The following is an 18096-nucleotide window of genomic DNA, read 5'->3' as shown; positions in this document are numbered from 1 at the left end:
GTTCCTGACTGGAGCCTGCCCACTGGCAGGGTGGGACTGGGGCATAACATTGTCACCAATGAAAAAGTGGCCAACACTTGCAAATAGCAATTCATTCCTTTAGTGACCGAATGTTTGAGTAGTACCCCAGGGGGGGGGTTTTGATTAAATATTCGTTAAAATGCACAACTTCTATTATATGTATTCAGTAACAATGTTCCCAATCACTAGGCGCATGGTGAAGTAATTCATCAAACTGGCGCACATGGTCCAGAAAAGTGGCCTACTTTGACCAAAACAACTGCCCCACACCAGCATTTTGTGTTTTGGGTTGGGGCATTGGCCTATTGCCCCTATTGGCCAGTCCGAGCCTACCCACTGGGCTTGTTAAACCAGGCCAATCACACCAGGCCATCTAGCCTAATATCGTTCTTGTTGCAGCGTATTTTGCAGCACAAATAGAGAAGACGGCTAAAATCTGGACAACAGCCCAGAGCTAGAGTTGTTTTTTCCTGTGCAGTATGTACAAAAAGGACGCCCATCAGCGCCGGAAATGTTGTTTGCATGTGTGCTTCTGCCTTACATTGGAAGCAATGGGTTAGGAGTCCGGGAATGTCCGGATAGAAATATAGTAGGCAGCTCAGATCCAGAGCTGGGAGTGCAGTGACCCCAGTGTTGCTCTGTATAGTCATGCCATAGTCTAGTTTTCACTCTCAGGCTGGCCTTTTCTTTGGGATTTCAACATTACAGCAGGAAAATGTGGATTCAGTGTTGGAAATATAATGTGGTGCCTGAGCTACATTAAACAGTATATAAAGTTCTTCTAAAAATGCTGATTAAGAGAGTTCACTGTTCCCAATTCGAAAGAAGTTAGTTTAACAAGAATTCTTAAGAAACCAAATTGCAGGCATTTTGAAGAAAGACCATAGCCTTCAAAATGAAGTAAGGAAATGGATATTGTTCTTATTTCTAGTCACCTAATTCATGTGGATATTGTGTATTATTTGATCATTTAGACAAATAATGTAAAACTATTGTATAGCATGATAGGTCAAAATCGGCTGATATCACAGTTCAGGGTCATGAGAAAAATATGTTGCGAGCTAGGAGCGAGGTGGTAGTGGGGTGGGAAGCCATTCAAATGTCTCTTAATATCTTTGCTCACCTTGAATGACAGTGCTAGTTCGTTGGATTGGCAGCTTCAGCATAAGTTTGTTCATGTGTGCCAATCTCTTCCCTTGGTGAGGGCACACTAGATCTTGGTTTGTCGTATGTCATGACTGACTTGAAGTAGAGTGCTTCTTGGCTGGGACCCCACAGATGGTTACTGACAGTTGAGTGTGTGAGGTTCATAGAAAATAGGGGACTTGCCATAGATAACCACAGATTAGGAGGAGAAATTGCAGCCACTAATTCTAAAGCCAATGTCGAGTAGACCACAACTCCTCCATGGACTGCGTTGTCATCATTGTAACACTGTTTTAATGTATGTTTGTTCTGATTGGATGTTCGCGATGTGCAAAAACCTAAGGCGTTGTTCTTGAAACCCTTCGACAGAAAGATTTCATGAGTGTTGAGCTCAGCGACGGCCGCGTAAAAGTCAGCTACGACTTAGGTTCCGGTACCGCATTCAGTGTCAGCAACAAAAACCACAATGACGGCAAATGGAAAGCATTCACACTGTCCAGAATTCAGAAGCAAGGTATGTTCTGCGAGTTCTATTGTACAATATGCGTGTGTCATCCTTCAGCAGGTCGTAAACCATTCAAATACTTCCCTCTGAGCATTTTTCATTGCCTTGCAAAGAGGAACTATTACTCTTAATAGTGTGCCCTAAATTAGTGGAGATTGAATGTAGAGAGGGTTAAGGACAGTGTAAAAGAGGAATCCTGCACATCACTAATTTAGGTATAAAACTAATGTTGTATAACATTTGCACCACAGAACATTTAGTTCCTTCTCAAATTGTACCGATAGGCTGCATTAGGCGCTCCCGAGAGCACAATGGTTTGACATAAAAAGGATAATGGTCAGCCCGCCACAGTACAAGTTTCCATCACCGCATACAAAGTGTACCTTTTGAAAATGTGGGATAGGTTTTGTGCAGATATACAAACTCCTTTGTGCTCCTGCAATGCCACTTAATGCGTCATACTGTTTGCTCAAGTTGTGAAAGCACCTGTGAAGAGCAACTAAGCTGCTTTGTTGTTATGTCGGGAAACTGGCTTCTTTGTGAAGTTTGAATGGACACCTTGGTCTTCAGGCTGCCACTGCTCTTATGATCTTACAAATTATAATCCTCGCTGGCTGGGTTTCTGATATACGGAATAGCCCCAATAGGAAAGCTCTTTGGGAAGGTGTGAAAACGTGATCATGTGTACATATAAGCCTTCACTCTACATACCAGTCACTTAGGGAGGAATCACCATCCAGACTGTTTCAGAACACAATAACTGGCTAGATTATTTTATCAATGAAAGCACATTCTACAATTCGTTATCCAGTTCTGTGGATGCTTCGTAAACCCATTCTGATGACTTGGATACAATTATGGATAGTGTCCTATGTTCCTAGTGCTTTTGCAGATGTCTGACTTTGCATTAGGTTGTTTGTGACTTACAGCAGTGTACAGAATCATGCCCCTGTGACCTAAACAGGAAGGAACACACAACCTGAGACCAGCGGTTGGAGTTCTCACCAGCAGTTATTTTTACAAACATGTTACACAAGCCAGGCACAACAAAACAGGAAGACCTAGGCTAGGCTCGATACACTTCGCCCCCACCCCCCAGAGGTAACTCCTTATGTTAATAGCTTGTTCCCCAATTTCATTACTAAGGTCACGACTGCTGACAGCCTACAGTACAGATACATACAGAGTAAGGATCTCAGGCTTGGATTGTGGAACCCTAATAGGACCTATGGGGTTTCTGCAATCAAACAAAATGTCTGGACATTTGTTTTTTTCCAGAGCATCAGTCTGCAACCTCTGGCTCTCCAGATGTTTTCAACTATAACTCCTAGGATCCTTCACAATTAGCTATGCTGGTTAAGTCCTATGGCAGTTGTACAAAGAATCTGGAGAGTCAAAGGTTACAGACCCCTGTTCTAGATCATTGGGATACAGCATACTGTTTAGCTCATCCTTAGTCCAAAACTGTAGCAGGCCCCATTCTGGAAAGGATGTTCCTTGGAGATTGGGACTGTGTTGTATACTGCCCTGAGCACACAAATCTCAGGTAGTTTTTGCATCACTGCGGATTTCTTTTTGTCTTGGTAGGTCTAGTCCTCCTGGAGCTGGTTTTATTTTGGTGGCTGTGACTTGCCTGCATTGTCCCCTAGGTCCTTGAAATGGTCTCCATTTGCCGTGTGACCCTTCCTATCTTCAGGAATCTGGAGTGTATTGTTCCTCCCTTCTGCCATAATATCGTCCTGGGCTTAGCTGTCCCATTAGGGCCAAATCATGTAGGTATCCTCCCAACATAAGTAATTCAGTATAGGATTTTTCCCCCCTATCTGGGTACTAACATTAGAAGTCCTGAGGTACTACTTTGCCTGTGTAGTGCTACCCTAATCTGAGCCATGTCTTTCAGTTGGTGCTGGATCTGGACATATGTATAGAGAACCTGTTGTGTGACTGGCATTGGTTGACAAAATGGCCAGACAAGGAAATATGTTTATCACCGATTTTATTAAAAAAACATGTACAAGGTGCAGCCAAAATAACAAATGGGTAGGGTATGACTTCAACTAACATTTGCCAGTCTGGTTATCCTTCAGAGTGGGGGTAACACTTCAGACAAACAGCTGACCAAGAGGGGAGAGAGCATTACAATCTCCCTCCTCTACTTCACACCTTTTGCTTGCTCATCGTCCAACCTCTAGGCACCTGCTATGGCCAACCCAGCCGCAGGAGTTTTCCTAATGTATCTGATTCCTGTGGTTCACTGATCTTTGTCTTACTCTTGCCAACCAAACCCCTCCTGCTGACTCTCTTCTACCAACTCCTCCTGATCTCAGTCTCTCTAACACCACCTTCTGAGGTCCACCAATGACAAGCTTCTTTCTCCCTCCTACAACCTCCTCCTGATGTCTCTCTCCTACCACATCCTCTTGATGGTCACATGCACCTCCTGCTGTCTCTCCTCTACCACCTTCTCCAGATGCCCACCAGCCACCGCCTTCTCTCAACTTTTAGTGGAGGGGAGATCCTGGGTCTCACTGCTGGACAGCGCTCGTTAGTGAACTCTGTTGGTAGTGCACTGCTAAGGATCAGCCTCTCACCGAGACTGGAGCCCACCTAAGAGTGCTCACTAGACCCTTCATCAATTTTCACTTACTAAGGATATTGGTTTTTCAGACACATTCACCCTCGGCACCACGTCCCAAGTCTTGATCCTACAGTGCGCTGCCTTGTCTTTGTACTCTCTCTGTTCTGAGTTTCTCCTGCCCATATGGACGGGTCACACAAGCCCATTCCACCACTCCTTCCCAGTATACCGTTTGGTATCTTAGAGTCCACCACCTTTTCTTTGTCTGTACTATTTGTCCACCTCTCTAAGATGTAAAGGCTTCATCCTCTTCAACAATGCTCCACTCCTTCACCACACTTCTATCCCCGTCTCTGTTCTTGTCTCTTTTCTTGGACACCTCTCATGGTCTGATACCTCTTCACATCCCAATGAGTCTTACTCCTCCCAGTCCTCTTGGTCTGAATGTTCCTACCCTTCTCAGTCTCTCCCTCCCCGGGCCACTGTGTCTTTTTCCCCAGATCTTGTCCATACCTGAAGCCTCCTATCACCTTCTTACTCCTACCTTCTGGGCTTCTCTTCCAGACTTTGGTCTACTGCTCTCCATAGGCACCAGGGCTCTCTTCAATTCACCTGACTCTGGCTGTTTCTCCAGCTCCTTCTGTTTACCCATCCAGCCAGCTCCAAATTAGCTCTTCCTCTCCTCTTAATTCACACAACTCTCTGCCACGGTCCCACCCTTTTATAGTGTCTTGACCATACCTTTATCTGCCTTAAGTGAATTTAGGTATGTAGACTTGGTATGGAATTGATAGCCACCTGTGCCCAGAGAGGAGCAGTCTGCTGGACTGTGGGTTGAAAAACAGTGTTAATTATCTTGGTGTTTCCAACTCCCTCCCCATGGGAAATTCTCTGGTATGTGTATGTACTCGGGTTTCCTGAATTTGGCTTAAACTGGTGGAGTGTAGATCTTGCAATAGCTACCGCTCGGTTGGCATAGTAACCTTGGGGATGTTGTGATCCACAGAGCAATCATTCAAGAGGCCCATCCACCATCTTGAACTGAACGTGTCTCTGCACCTGGCCAACCTGCCCCTGGCCAGCTCCAGGGTCTACTTCTGTAGCTTGCAGGGTTTGTACCCCTGCTGCTGCTCTCTTCGGGAAAACTCATGGTTTCTCATGTAGAGGCATTACATGAGTTTGAAGCACAATTACCAGTACTAGGGGTCTAACCAACATTATCCCATTGTGAAAGCAAAAAGAGAATATCGAGGCTGAGTACCCTAAAAGGAAATACACCAAACGCGGGTTCAAAAGATACACAGATCTTTATTCTACAACTGAACAGTTTTCAAAGAACAAAGCAACAGATAGCTATCAGGCCCTCAGTACAACACAGCGAGTACCAGCCCTGTTCGGTGTGTGCAGTGAGTGGGACTGTACATCAGAATAGTCTCACCTTTTATACAATCCGAAACATGATGTCCAACCCACTTGTAATTTAATGAATCTCGGATCTAGGGTTCGTGCCGAGTTCACTTCAAATTTATGCATCTATACATTTACGGATTATCCTAAATACATTCTCCAACAAGTTACAATAGCAACAGTGTGTCTTTGTATTTCATATTGAGCCTTCGTACACATTTATACAATATAGTTAAACAAGTGTTCACATTAGATGCCCGAACAGTATCATGCACAATATATGTTCATGGATTAGTATCGTTGGCACAGGTCAACGAAGGACAAGGTTTCGGTACATGACCCTCACATTTGGCTTGCGGGCACTTTACATATTAACTTGTATACAGAGGTCAAGACAGCCATGTTACATTCAAAACAACACTGTCCACCATCTTAGAACACAGGGTGACTTTAGAGTGAGAATCTAAAATGGCGGATGAACCTAAAATGGCAGCTAACACAGATCTAAGGTCAGGACCTTGCAACGCGGATTTGCTCGTAGAGCGACTTGGCCTAGGTGAAAATATATTCATACGATCTAGAGGGTATAATATGATTTCCCATTCGACAAAGCCTCTTTTTGGCCTATGCCAAGCACTAAACTACTTCTAGTCACTCTACAAATGACTCCACGTCTCAGTTTCCATACACCCTGAATCACTATCGGAGATATCAATCGTTACTAAGATTTCTTTCAACACATATTCATTGGAGTCCTTATCTGGGGTATATGCCTTGCGTCCTAATGTACCCATCGCCTGTGCTCAACATTCCCCTAGCATCGAACATATACCAAGAAGACATTGTATACAATAACAAAGAAACAACACAACTCCTAAAATAATCAGCAAGATCGAAGTAGTTTCCAGCCCCAAGATCGCAAGAAGTCCCAGAACCAAGTGCTAAGATCCCAGTTTCCCTCGGGAACATGCACTTCTGAACTTAAGACATGCAGATTCTGTATTGCCTTGAAAATAATTGGGGAGGAATCTGGCACGAAAACACAGCAAGCGGACCCCACTAATTTACATACCCCTCCACGTTCAGCCAGGATGACATCTAATGCCATCCGGTTCTGAAGTGCTACTAACCTTATTGCTTTCTGTTCTAGAGTAATATTATAGAGTATGTCAGTGGTCTGGTTGATGGTTCTCTCCAGCACTCTTGCTAGCCTCCTGATATCTTTAGAGATCATTATTTGTCCCCAGAATGGCAGAAAGGACTTAGCTACATCGCCCAGAATTTGCGCTGAAGTATCACCATCCTCGTCCCGCCGCTGACAAGCTTTTGAAACCTCTATGGTACTGGCTATGAATACCCGGGGTAACAGGATGCCTAAATGAAAAAGTTCCCTGCCAATCCCTGGGTAACCATGGAAATGCTACATTACCGCAAACAAAGTAGACAGGTTCGCCTACATACAAAGGTCTGTCCTCCCCAGTCAAATTCGCAACGTTGGCGCAACCTTTAAAATCACCCATTGACTGAGTACCATTCCTCTGTATGCAGAAAGAAACTGAATCGGGGCTATGATTAATAGTGTAAGAAGGAGGTGCGGCATCCTTATTGCCTATAGGAGCCATCTTGAAGGAGATCAAAGATTGAAAAGGATGGGACAGTTTACCAGAAGGCCTAATAGAAGCAACATTAGGCTTACTCCTATTTGCAAAGAGCGAGCAGCGAGTCAGAACACGTTTTTTCAAACTGATTCAAATTAGTCCCATCAAAGTTCCCTGAGATGCTATTGTTCCAGCGACCAAAGAATAGTGCTCTAATACAAGCATAGAATGCAGTTGTCAAAGGTAGAGAATGAATATACCAACCTAGCCCCTTATCCCAGTGTTGCAGTAAATGCGAGCAGACCCAACAATTAGATTTGTTGAAGATGGCCTGTCTAGCATTCATGATGAGTAATAGTATATTATTATGATATCTCTGTCTGTGCTGAGAGTCTCTAGGAGATAGAGTGTGCAGATGCACGAAAGGAGTAGAAACAGTAGGTACATTTTCAGTTGGCATCAAATTCTCAAGCAGATGTACTTCTTCTAGATACCAGAAGCCTAAAACAATGACTATTATAAAACCAATTAACATTATCACAAAACAGCAGTACGTCTTCTTAGTCCTTCCACAAACCCTAGCCAACAATATCCCTTTTTTTCAAACAATGAATCGGGCCAAAAAGCAAGCCCTTGATGACTTTCTTCTTTTCCAAGCGCACAGCCGAACCGTGCCGTAAGTCTATTTCCTTGGACGCAGATCGTACCTTGCGATCCCTGGTACTGATTGATCCGTGAACAACGTGTCGTCACTTCCCAATGGAAGCGGCGAATGAACGGAAGTAAGGTTAGAGGCACAATTGGGGGTCACCTCTGGAAACAAAATGGTTGGAGAGTGTGGGGTGGAATGGCCGTTTCCCCAGACCTCACAGGATCAGGGAAAATCCCTGACACACTTTCGATGCTAGTTACTGCTTTGGGATCGTTGGTTGCAGTACTGATGAGGGGTTCTGCTTCTTCTGAATATGGCACTGGGTGTGGAATTTTCTTGGTGTGCATCGCATGGATCCAATTTTTCCGGCCTGACGCTCTCGCAATGCCGTCTGTGTGACCAGTAGGACTTGGAAGGGGCTCCGCCAACGAGGTTCAAGGCAAGACGATCATTCGAAGAACTTTACGAGGACCCACTCCCCAGGTCGTATGCTGTGACCGGTGCCCTCGTATCGTACAAGTAAAGCCTCTCGCACCTGGTGATAAATCAAATACAAGTTTTTAGTCAACTGGCTACAGTAATCTGAAAGAAGTACAATTTCAACATTTCACAAAGAACAACATTTTGGAATGCTCCAGATATTAGCAGGCCTCCCCATAACCACCTCAAAGGGAGAGAGCCCAGTCTTAGTTTTGAGGGGTTGTACCCATCGATAACAACACACATCTTAGCGAGCTTGTTCTTGATGATGCCGTTGTGTCTTTCCACTAGTCTGGCACTCTGAGCGTGTCTGGCCGAATGGAACCGTTTATCGATCTGTAATCCTGCGCATATCTGCAGAATTACAGCAGTGATAAAATGCGGACCATTGTCCGACCAGATGACTCTTGGTAGCCCGAACCTTGGGAAGTACTCTTTTAACATCGTTTTTGCAGTAGTCATGGCTGTAGCGTCTTTAACAGGAAAAGCCTCAACCCATTTGCTGAAAGCACAGATGACAACTAACACATACTTCAGATTATTACACCGTTCCATCTCAATAAAATCAAAGTGTATAACCTCGAAGGGAAAAGAAGGTGGACCAAAACTTCCCATAGGAGTTGACGTTCCCTTTCCCACATTATGCTGTAGACAGATCATACATTCTTGAACAAAGCGTTCAGCTACCTTAGAGATTTTGTCATTTACCCATACTTTTTCCAACATTTTTGTGATTTTACGGGCACATATGTGTGTGGGACCATGAGCCATAACAACCATCATCATAATGTACGCATCGGGAAGTAGCCATTTCCCTTCAACTCTGTCCACCCAACACCCATCGTCATCGAGTTTCCCCAAGCCCTCAGCCCATTTCTTAGACTCTTCTAATGTGGCATCGGCTTGGATATCCCTTACGGAATCAATACCCTCATCCATAGTACAGGCATTTGTGGCTTCCCTTGAAGTATACATGTCTGAAGAGAGATCAGTGGCAGTCTGTTTAGCTATCTGATCAGCAACAGCATTCCCTTTTCCTACATCATCTACAATCTTCTGATGCGCTGCGCATTTTAAGATAGCCAGCTGAGTAGGGAGTGCAAGCGCTGAGAGTAGCCGTACTATCAGGGAGCCATGCTGGATCTTTGTACCATGTGAATTTAAGAACCCTCTTTCCGACCAAAGTCTCCCAAATTTGTAAACCACCCCAAAGGCATACTGACTGTCAGTGTATATATTCACGGTAAGCCCTTTGGAAAGTTTGCAAGCTCAGGTCAATGCTATAATCTCTGAGGCCTGCGCAGAGTTATGCGTGATTCTCTTGGTTTCCACGACCATGCTCAATGTAGGGATTGCATAAGCAGCTGTGGATGTACCATCCGGAAGTTTGAAGCAGGAGCCATCGCAAAACAGCTCCCCTTGTGGACTATTCAAAGGAGTATCTTTTAGATCAATTCTACCCTTTGTCTCTTGTTCGGTAGTGTAAAGGCAGTCATGTGACTCTTCGTCACTGCAAGAAGTACCTTGCGGGAAAGGTAAGAGTTCAGCCGAATTAAGAACACAACACCTCTTAATTTGAATGTGTGGTGCAAACAAGATCAATTCATGTCTCGTCAACCATGCAGAAGTGAGGTGTTGCGTTTGTAGATGTTCTACTGAACAGAACTCAGAGTGAGGTACCATCAGGGTTAAAGCATGGCCAAGGACCATTCCCTCACTCTGTTTTACAGACGCAGCAGCGACAGCTCGCAAACATCTTGGCAAAGCGCATGCTACAGGATCAAGGGCAGAAGAAAAGTAACTGCATGGCCTATTCTTCCCTCCATGTTCCTGCGTTAGTACAGCCAAAGCACATCCATCACATTCATGCACAAACAACACAAAGGCCTTTTCATAATATGGTGCGCCCAAAACCGGTGCCGAGCACAATGCAGTCTTGAGCAAATCAAATACACGCTGGTGCTCCATGTTCCACGGCAATGGCGAAGAAATGCCCTTCTTCGTCAGAGCCAACATTGGCTTAATCACTAGTGAAAAGTTGGGGATCCAAAGCCTACAGTAAGAAACCATTCCTAATAAGGCTCTAACTTCTTTCTGTGTATTTGGGACAGACATGCTAGAAATGAGTTTTATCCGTTCAGGCGTCAATCTTCTTCCCTCCTTTGACAGGAGATAGCCTAAATAGGTGACCTCCTGGCAACAATATTAAAAGAAGTTTTTAAGAAAAGCTTTGTCTGTGTTTAGCCAAATGAATAAGCAACAACACAGTACTCTCCTTGCAAGCGCTCTCTGAGTCAGCAGCTAAAAGCAAGTCATCAACATATTGAAGCAGTGTACAAGTAGAGGGCAACTCAAGGGTATCGAGTTGTTCTTTGAAAGCCCTACTGTAAATGCTAGGACTTTCCGTGTAACCTTGCGGTGCACGGGTCAATGTGAAGGAGCGTCCCCCTAAGGTGAACGCAAACAGGTATCTACTGTCCTTGTGTATAGGAATACTAAAGAAAGCATTCTTTAGATCTACAACACTAAACTGAGTAGTTGAAGATGGGATCATAGTTCATATCGTCGTCACATCAGGCACAATTGGAAATTGTGGAGCGACGATCTTATTGATGGTGCGCAAACCAATTATAAAATGAAAAGGAATTGATTGATCGCCTTTTTTGTACACGGACAAAATCGGACTGTTGCACAAACTACCTGCAATTTCCTCAATCACCCGTTGATGCACAAAATCGGAGACGATGCATTTCAAAGTTTGCTCACCATCGATTGAGATCTTATACTGTGGAATACGTGGCAGCTTCACTCCATGATTCAAAACGATTTTAACAGGCTCAATTTGCAAAACACCGACATCATTGTCATCAATTGTCCACAAACACTCTGGAACATCACTAAATTCCAGCGGAAAAGGTCTAGTCAAGAATTGAGAGACAGAAAGTTGCTGTGGTGAAATCGTCAAACGCACTCCATCAGAAAAACAATGAATTACCGCATTTAATTCCTTCAACAAATTCAACCCCATCAAATTCTCTCCACAATTCGAAGTCAAAAGGAATGGACAGTGGTCTGTAAAGGGACCCAAAGAAATGGGTACCGGCGAAGAAACCGGGCAGACAACTGGTGTGTCAGAAAACCCTACAGAAACATTAGTTTGCCCTGACAGTGGAATGGTTGGAACCCGAGAATGATTTGTGCCCCTGTATCTATCAAGAATAGATGTTTCCTATTTCCCACTATCATTTCAACGTAGGGACCTTTCTGATTAACAGGAATAGGCGTTGGTTCCAAACCCTGCTTCGGGCAATCCTAACGAAACAGAATGTCATTGAAAGGGAGTTCTTCAGAGAGGAAAGCGGCAGAGGGATGATCAAAAATGTTTCTAGTATCCACGCTTGGTACCTGATTATCCTGCGAAAAAGATTGCTGTGAATCTTGCCAAAACTTACCTCTACCAGGTCCCCTACACCCGGACGACCTCTGGATCGTCTACGCCAATGACCCTCTTGCCTACAATAGGCACACTGGTTAATGTTTACAGGACCCAAGGGCACATTTCCTTGTGGAACATGCTGACCTCTAAACTGTGAATTACCCCCCCCCCAGGGCCTCTAACAATTTGCTATAACAATACTTTCGTCTTCAAATCACCTTTTTTCGACTCTTTCATTTTCATTATTGACATGATTCTCATAGTACTGAGCAATGTGCAGTACTTCTGATTGAGACTTCACTTGCCAAGCGCTCTCGGAAGACATGATTTGTGACTGGATGTCAGGCAGCAATCCACGCACAAATTTGTCTACAAATAATCTTTTCACAGACTCTGTGCCCAAATCTTGTCCACTGAAATCCGAGAATAACTGTTTGAACCGATTAAAGAACTTGGAAGCACCCTCAGACTTCCCTTGAACACAGGCAGTAAGCTTGTCCAAAATAATTCTCTTTTCGGGAATTATAGTTTTCAATTTCGCAACTATTCTGTCAGATAAAGTTAGTATCATCTGAGGCGGTCTTTCGCCAGCTGGCCTTTCTCCATCGAGTCTAATTATGTTAGTCCATGTGTCTCCTAGCCCTGCTACATCCTCTATAGTTCTAATCTGTTTCCACAAGTCTACAGGCAGAAGCACAGGAAATAACAAGTCGATATCACTTAAGGTGAATATCGATGATTGCAAAACAGACTCTATTTCTTTGTAGAACCATTGTCGGATTCTTCCTAATGTCGGGAATGGACTGTTTGATGGTATTCACTTACTGCCTCGAGAACGGGACGTGAACGAACTGTGACACATAGTGGGCAGGAATGTCTCGAGCAACTGTACCTGCTAGAACATCAGCGGGAATCTCCACTTTCGGGACAAGTGTCGGAGGAACCTCTCTCATAGGCAACAGAGAAGTAGGCAATTCCGAACGCTTACTAAGCAACAGAGCCAAATCGAGCACTAAAGCAGCCGAAGAAGTGTCAAATGAAAAAGCTCTCTTGTAAATACTCAACTCTGCGGGACAACAAATCTTTCTTTTCACACACTCATCCTGTAGGTATTCCACCATTACCTGTATCACTTTCCTCTGCATTTCTGGCATATACTGACTATACGTGTCATGTACTTCAACGGGAGTTATGAATGCGTCTGAAATCCATCTTTTACAGCGCTTTTCGTGCAAAGTCGCGCTTCCTCAGATATCGATTTATGGCAAGGAAGGAACCGTTTTTGTACGAACATAGTACCCAAACTATCTCCATCTTCATCCTCATTCTGTAACTTTTCCAACTCCTTTCTATACTCAAATACCCTCTCAACATGCTCTTGTACTTTCTCTGCAGTGTCTCTAGAGAACGCTAAAGTGTTCAGAGCCCTCAACCCTTGCGGGAGATCTGTATCATTTAACCTGTCCCACATTACACACAAATGAATCCCTAATCCCTCAATAAAAACATTTTTCTCAGGAAAATTGTCCATATTAGAAAGTGTGGCAAAAACATTAGCTTGATCACCCTTCTCCATACAATGCTTAGCCCATGCAATCAACTCACGTTTCTTCTCTGGAGGTACAGTATTACGAGTGACAACCCTTGATCCCGCTCCCTGATCTACTACAGGCGGTATAGAACCACTTGAAAGAGGGAGAGTAGGCATGTTCAACGGAGGTGCTATCACTGGTACAACTGGCAAAAGTGGAGGAGCAGGTGGAGGAGCAGTGACAAAAGGAGGACCAACAACTGGAGGAGGGGGAACAGTAGGAGGTACAACAGGAGCAGGAGGAGGCAAAGCAGCAGGAAGAGGGACATACAGAGGTGGCGCGGTGGCACCAGACCTTCGTTCATTCAACAATTTATCGATAAGTTCATCAGAAAAATAACATTCTTTAGAAGGATAGAATTTCTGGCTACCAAGTGAGAAATCCCTATCCATATTCCTAGCTGACTCAGACTGTTTATCTTGGTCATACAACAACGCTTTTTCGGCATTCGCCTTATGACAGCGCGCATATTTTTCTCTACTCTTAAGCTGCTGTAAAGCTTCTTTCTTCCAATTCTGTAACACATCAAATGCTGCAGGTCTAGCCTTTTTATTTAATAAAATTGATTCTAAGTATTCAATACAAGGAATTTCAAAACTACCATTGATTGGCCACTGAAGTTCGGAAGCATGTCTAGTTTGTCTGTGCCAAATATCATTAAACACTATACTACCAATGCCATGCTTACAGTACATAGTACAAGCTGGTGACCCCTCCTGTGGTGCCGGACAGCTAAATTCCAAAGATTGTCTGTCACTGCGGAATAACACCCTGACGCAGGCAGACAATTTCCCAGGCATATCAAAATACTGGTGTTACCTGGTCAATAATTGTACTTGCAAAAACAATGCCCCAAAATAAATTATCAGGATACTTAAGAATCGGGTCACGACTCACCTGATCAAGCCTAAGGAGGTCCAATCGGATTTCAAAGTTTTTCTAACGAAGTTTACCTCGTGTTTGGTGATTTCGGCAAATCTGCCCGCCTCGATAAGTGGACCCTCGTCAAGATGCTGACTCGGACCGGGTGCTCACCGTCCAGGGATCGGGCCGTGCAGCGCTGCTGAGGTGTCGCTTCTCATTCAAGAAAGGGTCCCCTTTTACACCGTCCGATCTCAGTCCGATAGCCGCGTCAACTTCAACGATCTGGCATCAATCTTGAGGGTCCCTATTCGGGCGCCATCTGTGAAAGCATCTGTGAAAGCAAAAAGAGAATATCGAGGCTGAGTACCCCAAAAGGAAATACACCAAACGCGGGTTCAAAAGATAGACAGATCTTTATTAGTATCATGTATTAGTATCGTTGGCACAGGTAATCCTCTATACACAGGTTAAAAAGGACAAGGTCTCAGTACATGACCCTGACATTTGGCCTGCAGGCAGTTTACACATTAACTTGTACACAGAGGTCAAGACGGCCATGTTACATTCAAAACGACACTGTCCACCATCTTAGAACACAGGGTGACTTTAGAGTGAGAATCTAAAATGGGGGATGAACCTAAAATGGCAGCTAACACAGATCTAAGGTCAGGACCTTGCAACGCGGATTTCCTCGCAGAGCGACTTGGCCTAGGCCAATATATATTCATACGATCTAGAGGGGATAATATGATTTCCCGTTCGACACCATGGTCATGTCATAAAGGAACAGTGGATCTCTTCCCCCCCCCCCTGTATTATTTCCACAGTCCACTAAAGGGACAGTACTAATTAGAGGGTATACATGAGTGGCCCTTGCCAGCAGTCTGTGGGGCTGACCAGAGGATCCTCCTATTACTGCCTCCAGATCTTCCATCATTCGGCTGGTGAAGGTACCTCGGCCCCGTGGTTACTCCACCATTCACGCTTACCATAAAATAAGTGTGCTTGTGGTGGTGATGATAATATTCATATGCTGAGACAAGCCGCTCAGTGGATCTTACGACTAATGCTCATACGTTTCACCTTTTTATCATAAAAGAAAATATGCATGCAATGCAATTGGGGTTTCCATACCAAGAGTGGCCCCTGCACCCCTTCCCCTCCCACTAAGTGGGTTCCCACCTTTCTAGCCCAGGACCCCCATTCTTCCATAATGGTTCCACAAAATTGGTCCACTACAACCAGGGTACCCCTACTATCTCAGTATCCCCCTCATCCTAAGGAGGCTCGAAGGCCATAGCCCTATCCGACTCATTCACTTAGGGACCTAGTAGGGTAACATGGTTTTTCTGTCACTTCTCCCCTGCTTGACAGTGCTCAGCTTCTCCTCACTTGCCCCTTCCTCTATTTTCACCCTTCCCTTGTCTCCAAACTCCATCCCCTGATCTTACTGCTCTCTCCCCCTTCTCCTATCTCTACCCTTCAACTAATCTCTCACACTTCCCTATCCTCTGCATGCTGGGACTCTATCTCCTCACACTCTGCCATAAGGTCTTATTGCTCTCGCCGCTCTCCAGTCTCTGCACACCAACGAAGTTCTGTCCTTCCCCCTGTAAAGACTCTTCACTTCCACCATTACACCTGCCTCTACTCTCCTCTACTGTCCTGCCTCTCACTTCCCTCTCCTTTTCTAACCCACGCACTCTTTCACAAACGTTTCCCCTCTTTCTACTCTCATCTCCTCTTTCCTACTCTCAGCTTCCAAATCAGTCACACAGTCCATTGGTCCTACCCTGTCAGTCCCAACACCTTTTCTCCACTCTCTGAAATCACTCAAGCAACCACCTCGAACTCCCTTTCCACTTGATACACCTTCCTTGCTGGACTCTTGGTCCACCATCTGCACTCCTGACCTCAACAGTACACCTTTCATCTTTACTGGAACTGCTGGCATGGCTTTCTTTAGCCCTGCCTTGCCTCCTTAAGAATTTCCCCCTGGCTTTCATTGGCTGTCCAAGTCAGATGTTACCTTAGGTCAATCTCTAGTTTAGATGCATCATTGGGGAACAGGACTTCCCTGGAAGTCTTCTAAATGCCCCCAAGCCCTGCCTGAGTTATAGTCTCCATTTGCTCAGGAGTGTTCATTGTTCTGGGATTTCCCCCTCAACTGGGTGAGTCTTTCTTCAAACAGGGTTTGGCAAGTGTTCCTGTGTATTCCCTGTTCGCCTGCAGTCCCTTTCCACACTCTGTACCCCTGCTGATTACCCTTTTCTCCCTTGTGGTCCATGTAGGGATGGTGGGTTCCCAAATGGGGAATGGTGCTTCATTTAACCTGCAAAATAACAGACCATTCCCCATATGATCTTGAATCCATTCCTTCTGCGCCCGTTATATTGTGTCAGTTGGGCCAAGTGCATTGCAGTATTGGCTGTTTGCATTTTCCTTTACGAGTGCCAACTACCATGGATCTGCGATTCATGCCTGGTTTACGAGGCCTCAGGTGCTTGCTGGACTTTTCTTTTCCTCTTTTCCGGAGAGTACAGCGACCTGGATAGGAAAGAGGCTGGTATGTATTGTGATGGTATCATGAAGTGAGACACAGACAACAGATTCCCCTTTCTAAAAAATGTTTTTTATTTACTTTAAATGAGAGGCTGGAGTAAGGCCTAACTTGCCCTATGCTAAGGTGGGATTTCCCTATCTAAAATAAACTAAGGATCGTCTGTGTCAGTGAGTTCAAATGAAAAGTCTGTCTGTATGCAAAACCTATACTTACCCTCACAACTAAATCTATACAATACATAGGGATGTCAGTAACAAAATAAACAGTCTGGGCTTCTTCCAGTTCTTTGGCTCTCAGAAAGACCTTGGGGTTCCCTTCCCCAAGGGTTCAACACAGTTCACAAAGTATTGGAGGATCCTTCCGCAAAGACGCAAACTCTTTCAGCTTGTAAAACCCAAAAGTCAGTTCAAATCCACTGGCTCTCAAAATAGTACCAGTTCAATGCATTGTTCATTCCCAGTGGGCCACTCGGTCTAGGCACAGTTTTTGGACCACACGATCCACCCATGACATGTCACGCAACCGATAACCCTGTGTACCTTGCTGTACTTCTGTATTCTTGAGGTTCTGGCCAACACAGGTTTTTCTCTCAACCTGTAGTCCTGTGGACTCTTGTATCTTGGATCAATACTTAATTCACATTCTTTTTGGCAGTCTTTTTGGCTTTGCCACAATTGATATCTCATACAATTCACTCTGTGGTATTTTAGCCCTTTTCACCACCTTGCTTTCACTTCATTCATAAATGCTCATAAAGGTTCAGCGCTTGTTTTGCTTTGTCGCTGTATTAAAAACATAGTCCTTTAGTTAGACCTGTATTCACATTTGCTTTGTAAATATATACATCATATCTTTCAATTAGTTCTGCATGCAGTAGGGATTCTTGTACCTTCCAAAAGTATTTTTTTATACTTGGTATCTTGTACCTGAATGCAGAACAAGCTGAATCTTATTGCACATGCTACGGAAGGTCAAATGGTATGACTGTGAATAATGAACATGGATTTCCCAGCCCCCGAGCACCCCGGTATGAGTTTTCCCTTTTCTACACTCAGTGGTAAGCATTTTCATCCGGGCGTTTCAGTTCATTCCTCTTTGCTCCGCCTTCCCGCAGGATCCCCAGCGAGCAGCGCTTGCTGTCCAAGGCAGTTTGCAGCCCCACTCTTCCAAGCCGGGAGTTGTCTCACTCTTTCAGCGGCCAGCAGCACCTTGGAGGATTCAGTGCCCCACAGCTTATGTTGTGGGCACCAGGGA

At 44.6% G+C, this 18096-nt stretch overlaps 1 protein-coding gene across 7 annotated transcripts in view; it reads left to right on the top strand.

The window, feature by feature from the left end:
* The window catches only part of LAMA2 (laminin subunit alpha 2), a 3027572-nt gene that overhangs the window by 2657444 nt on the left and 352032 nt on the right, over positions 1–18096 (top strand). For all 7 annotated transcript variants that reach the window (XM_069607473.1, XM_069607470.1, XM_069607476.1 and 4 more), the window contains one exon: positions 1537–1681. In XM_069607473.1, coding sequence (XP_069463574.1) covers positions 1537–1681 — 145 coding nt within the window. The remainder of the gene's footprint in view (positions 1–1536; positions 1682–18096) is intronic.

The sequence above is a fragment of the Ambystoma mexicanum genome, chromosome 4q, assembly GCF_040938575.1.
Source record: "Ambystoma mexicanum isolate Mex_15411 chromosome 4q, UKY_AmexF1_1, whole genome shotgun sequence".
NCBI classification, from domain to species: domain Eukaryota; kingdom Metazoa; phylum Chordata; class Amphibia; order Caudata; family Ambystomatidae; genus Ambystoma; species Ambystoma mexicanum.
The sequence above is the reverse complement of the archived record's forward strand: the minus strand, read 5'-3'. Positions and strand labels throughout refer to the sequence as shown.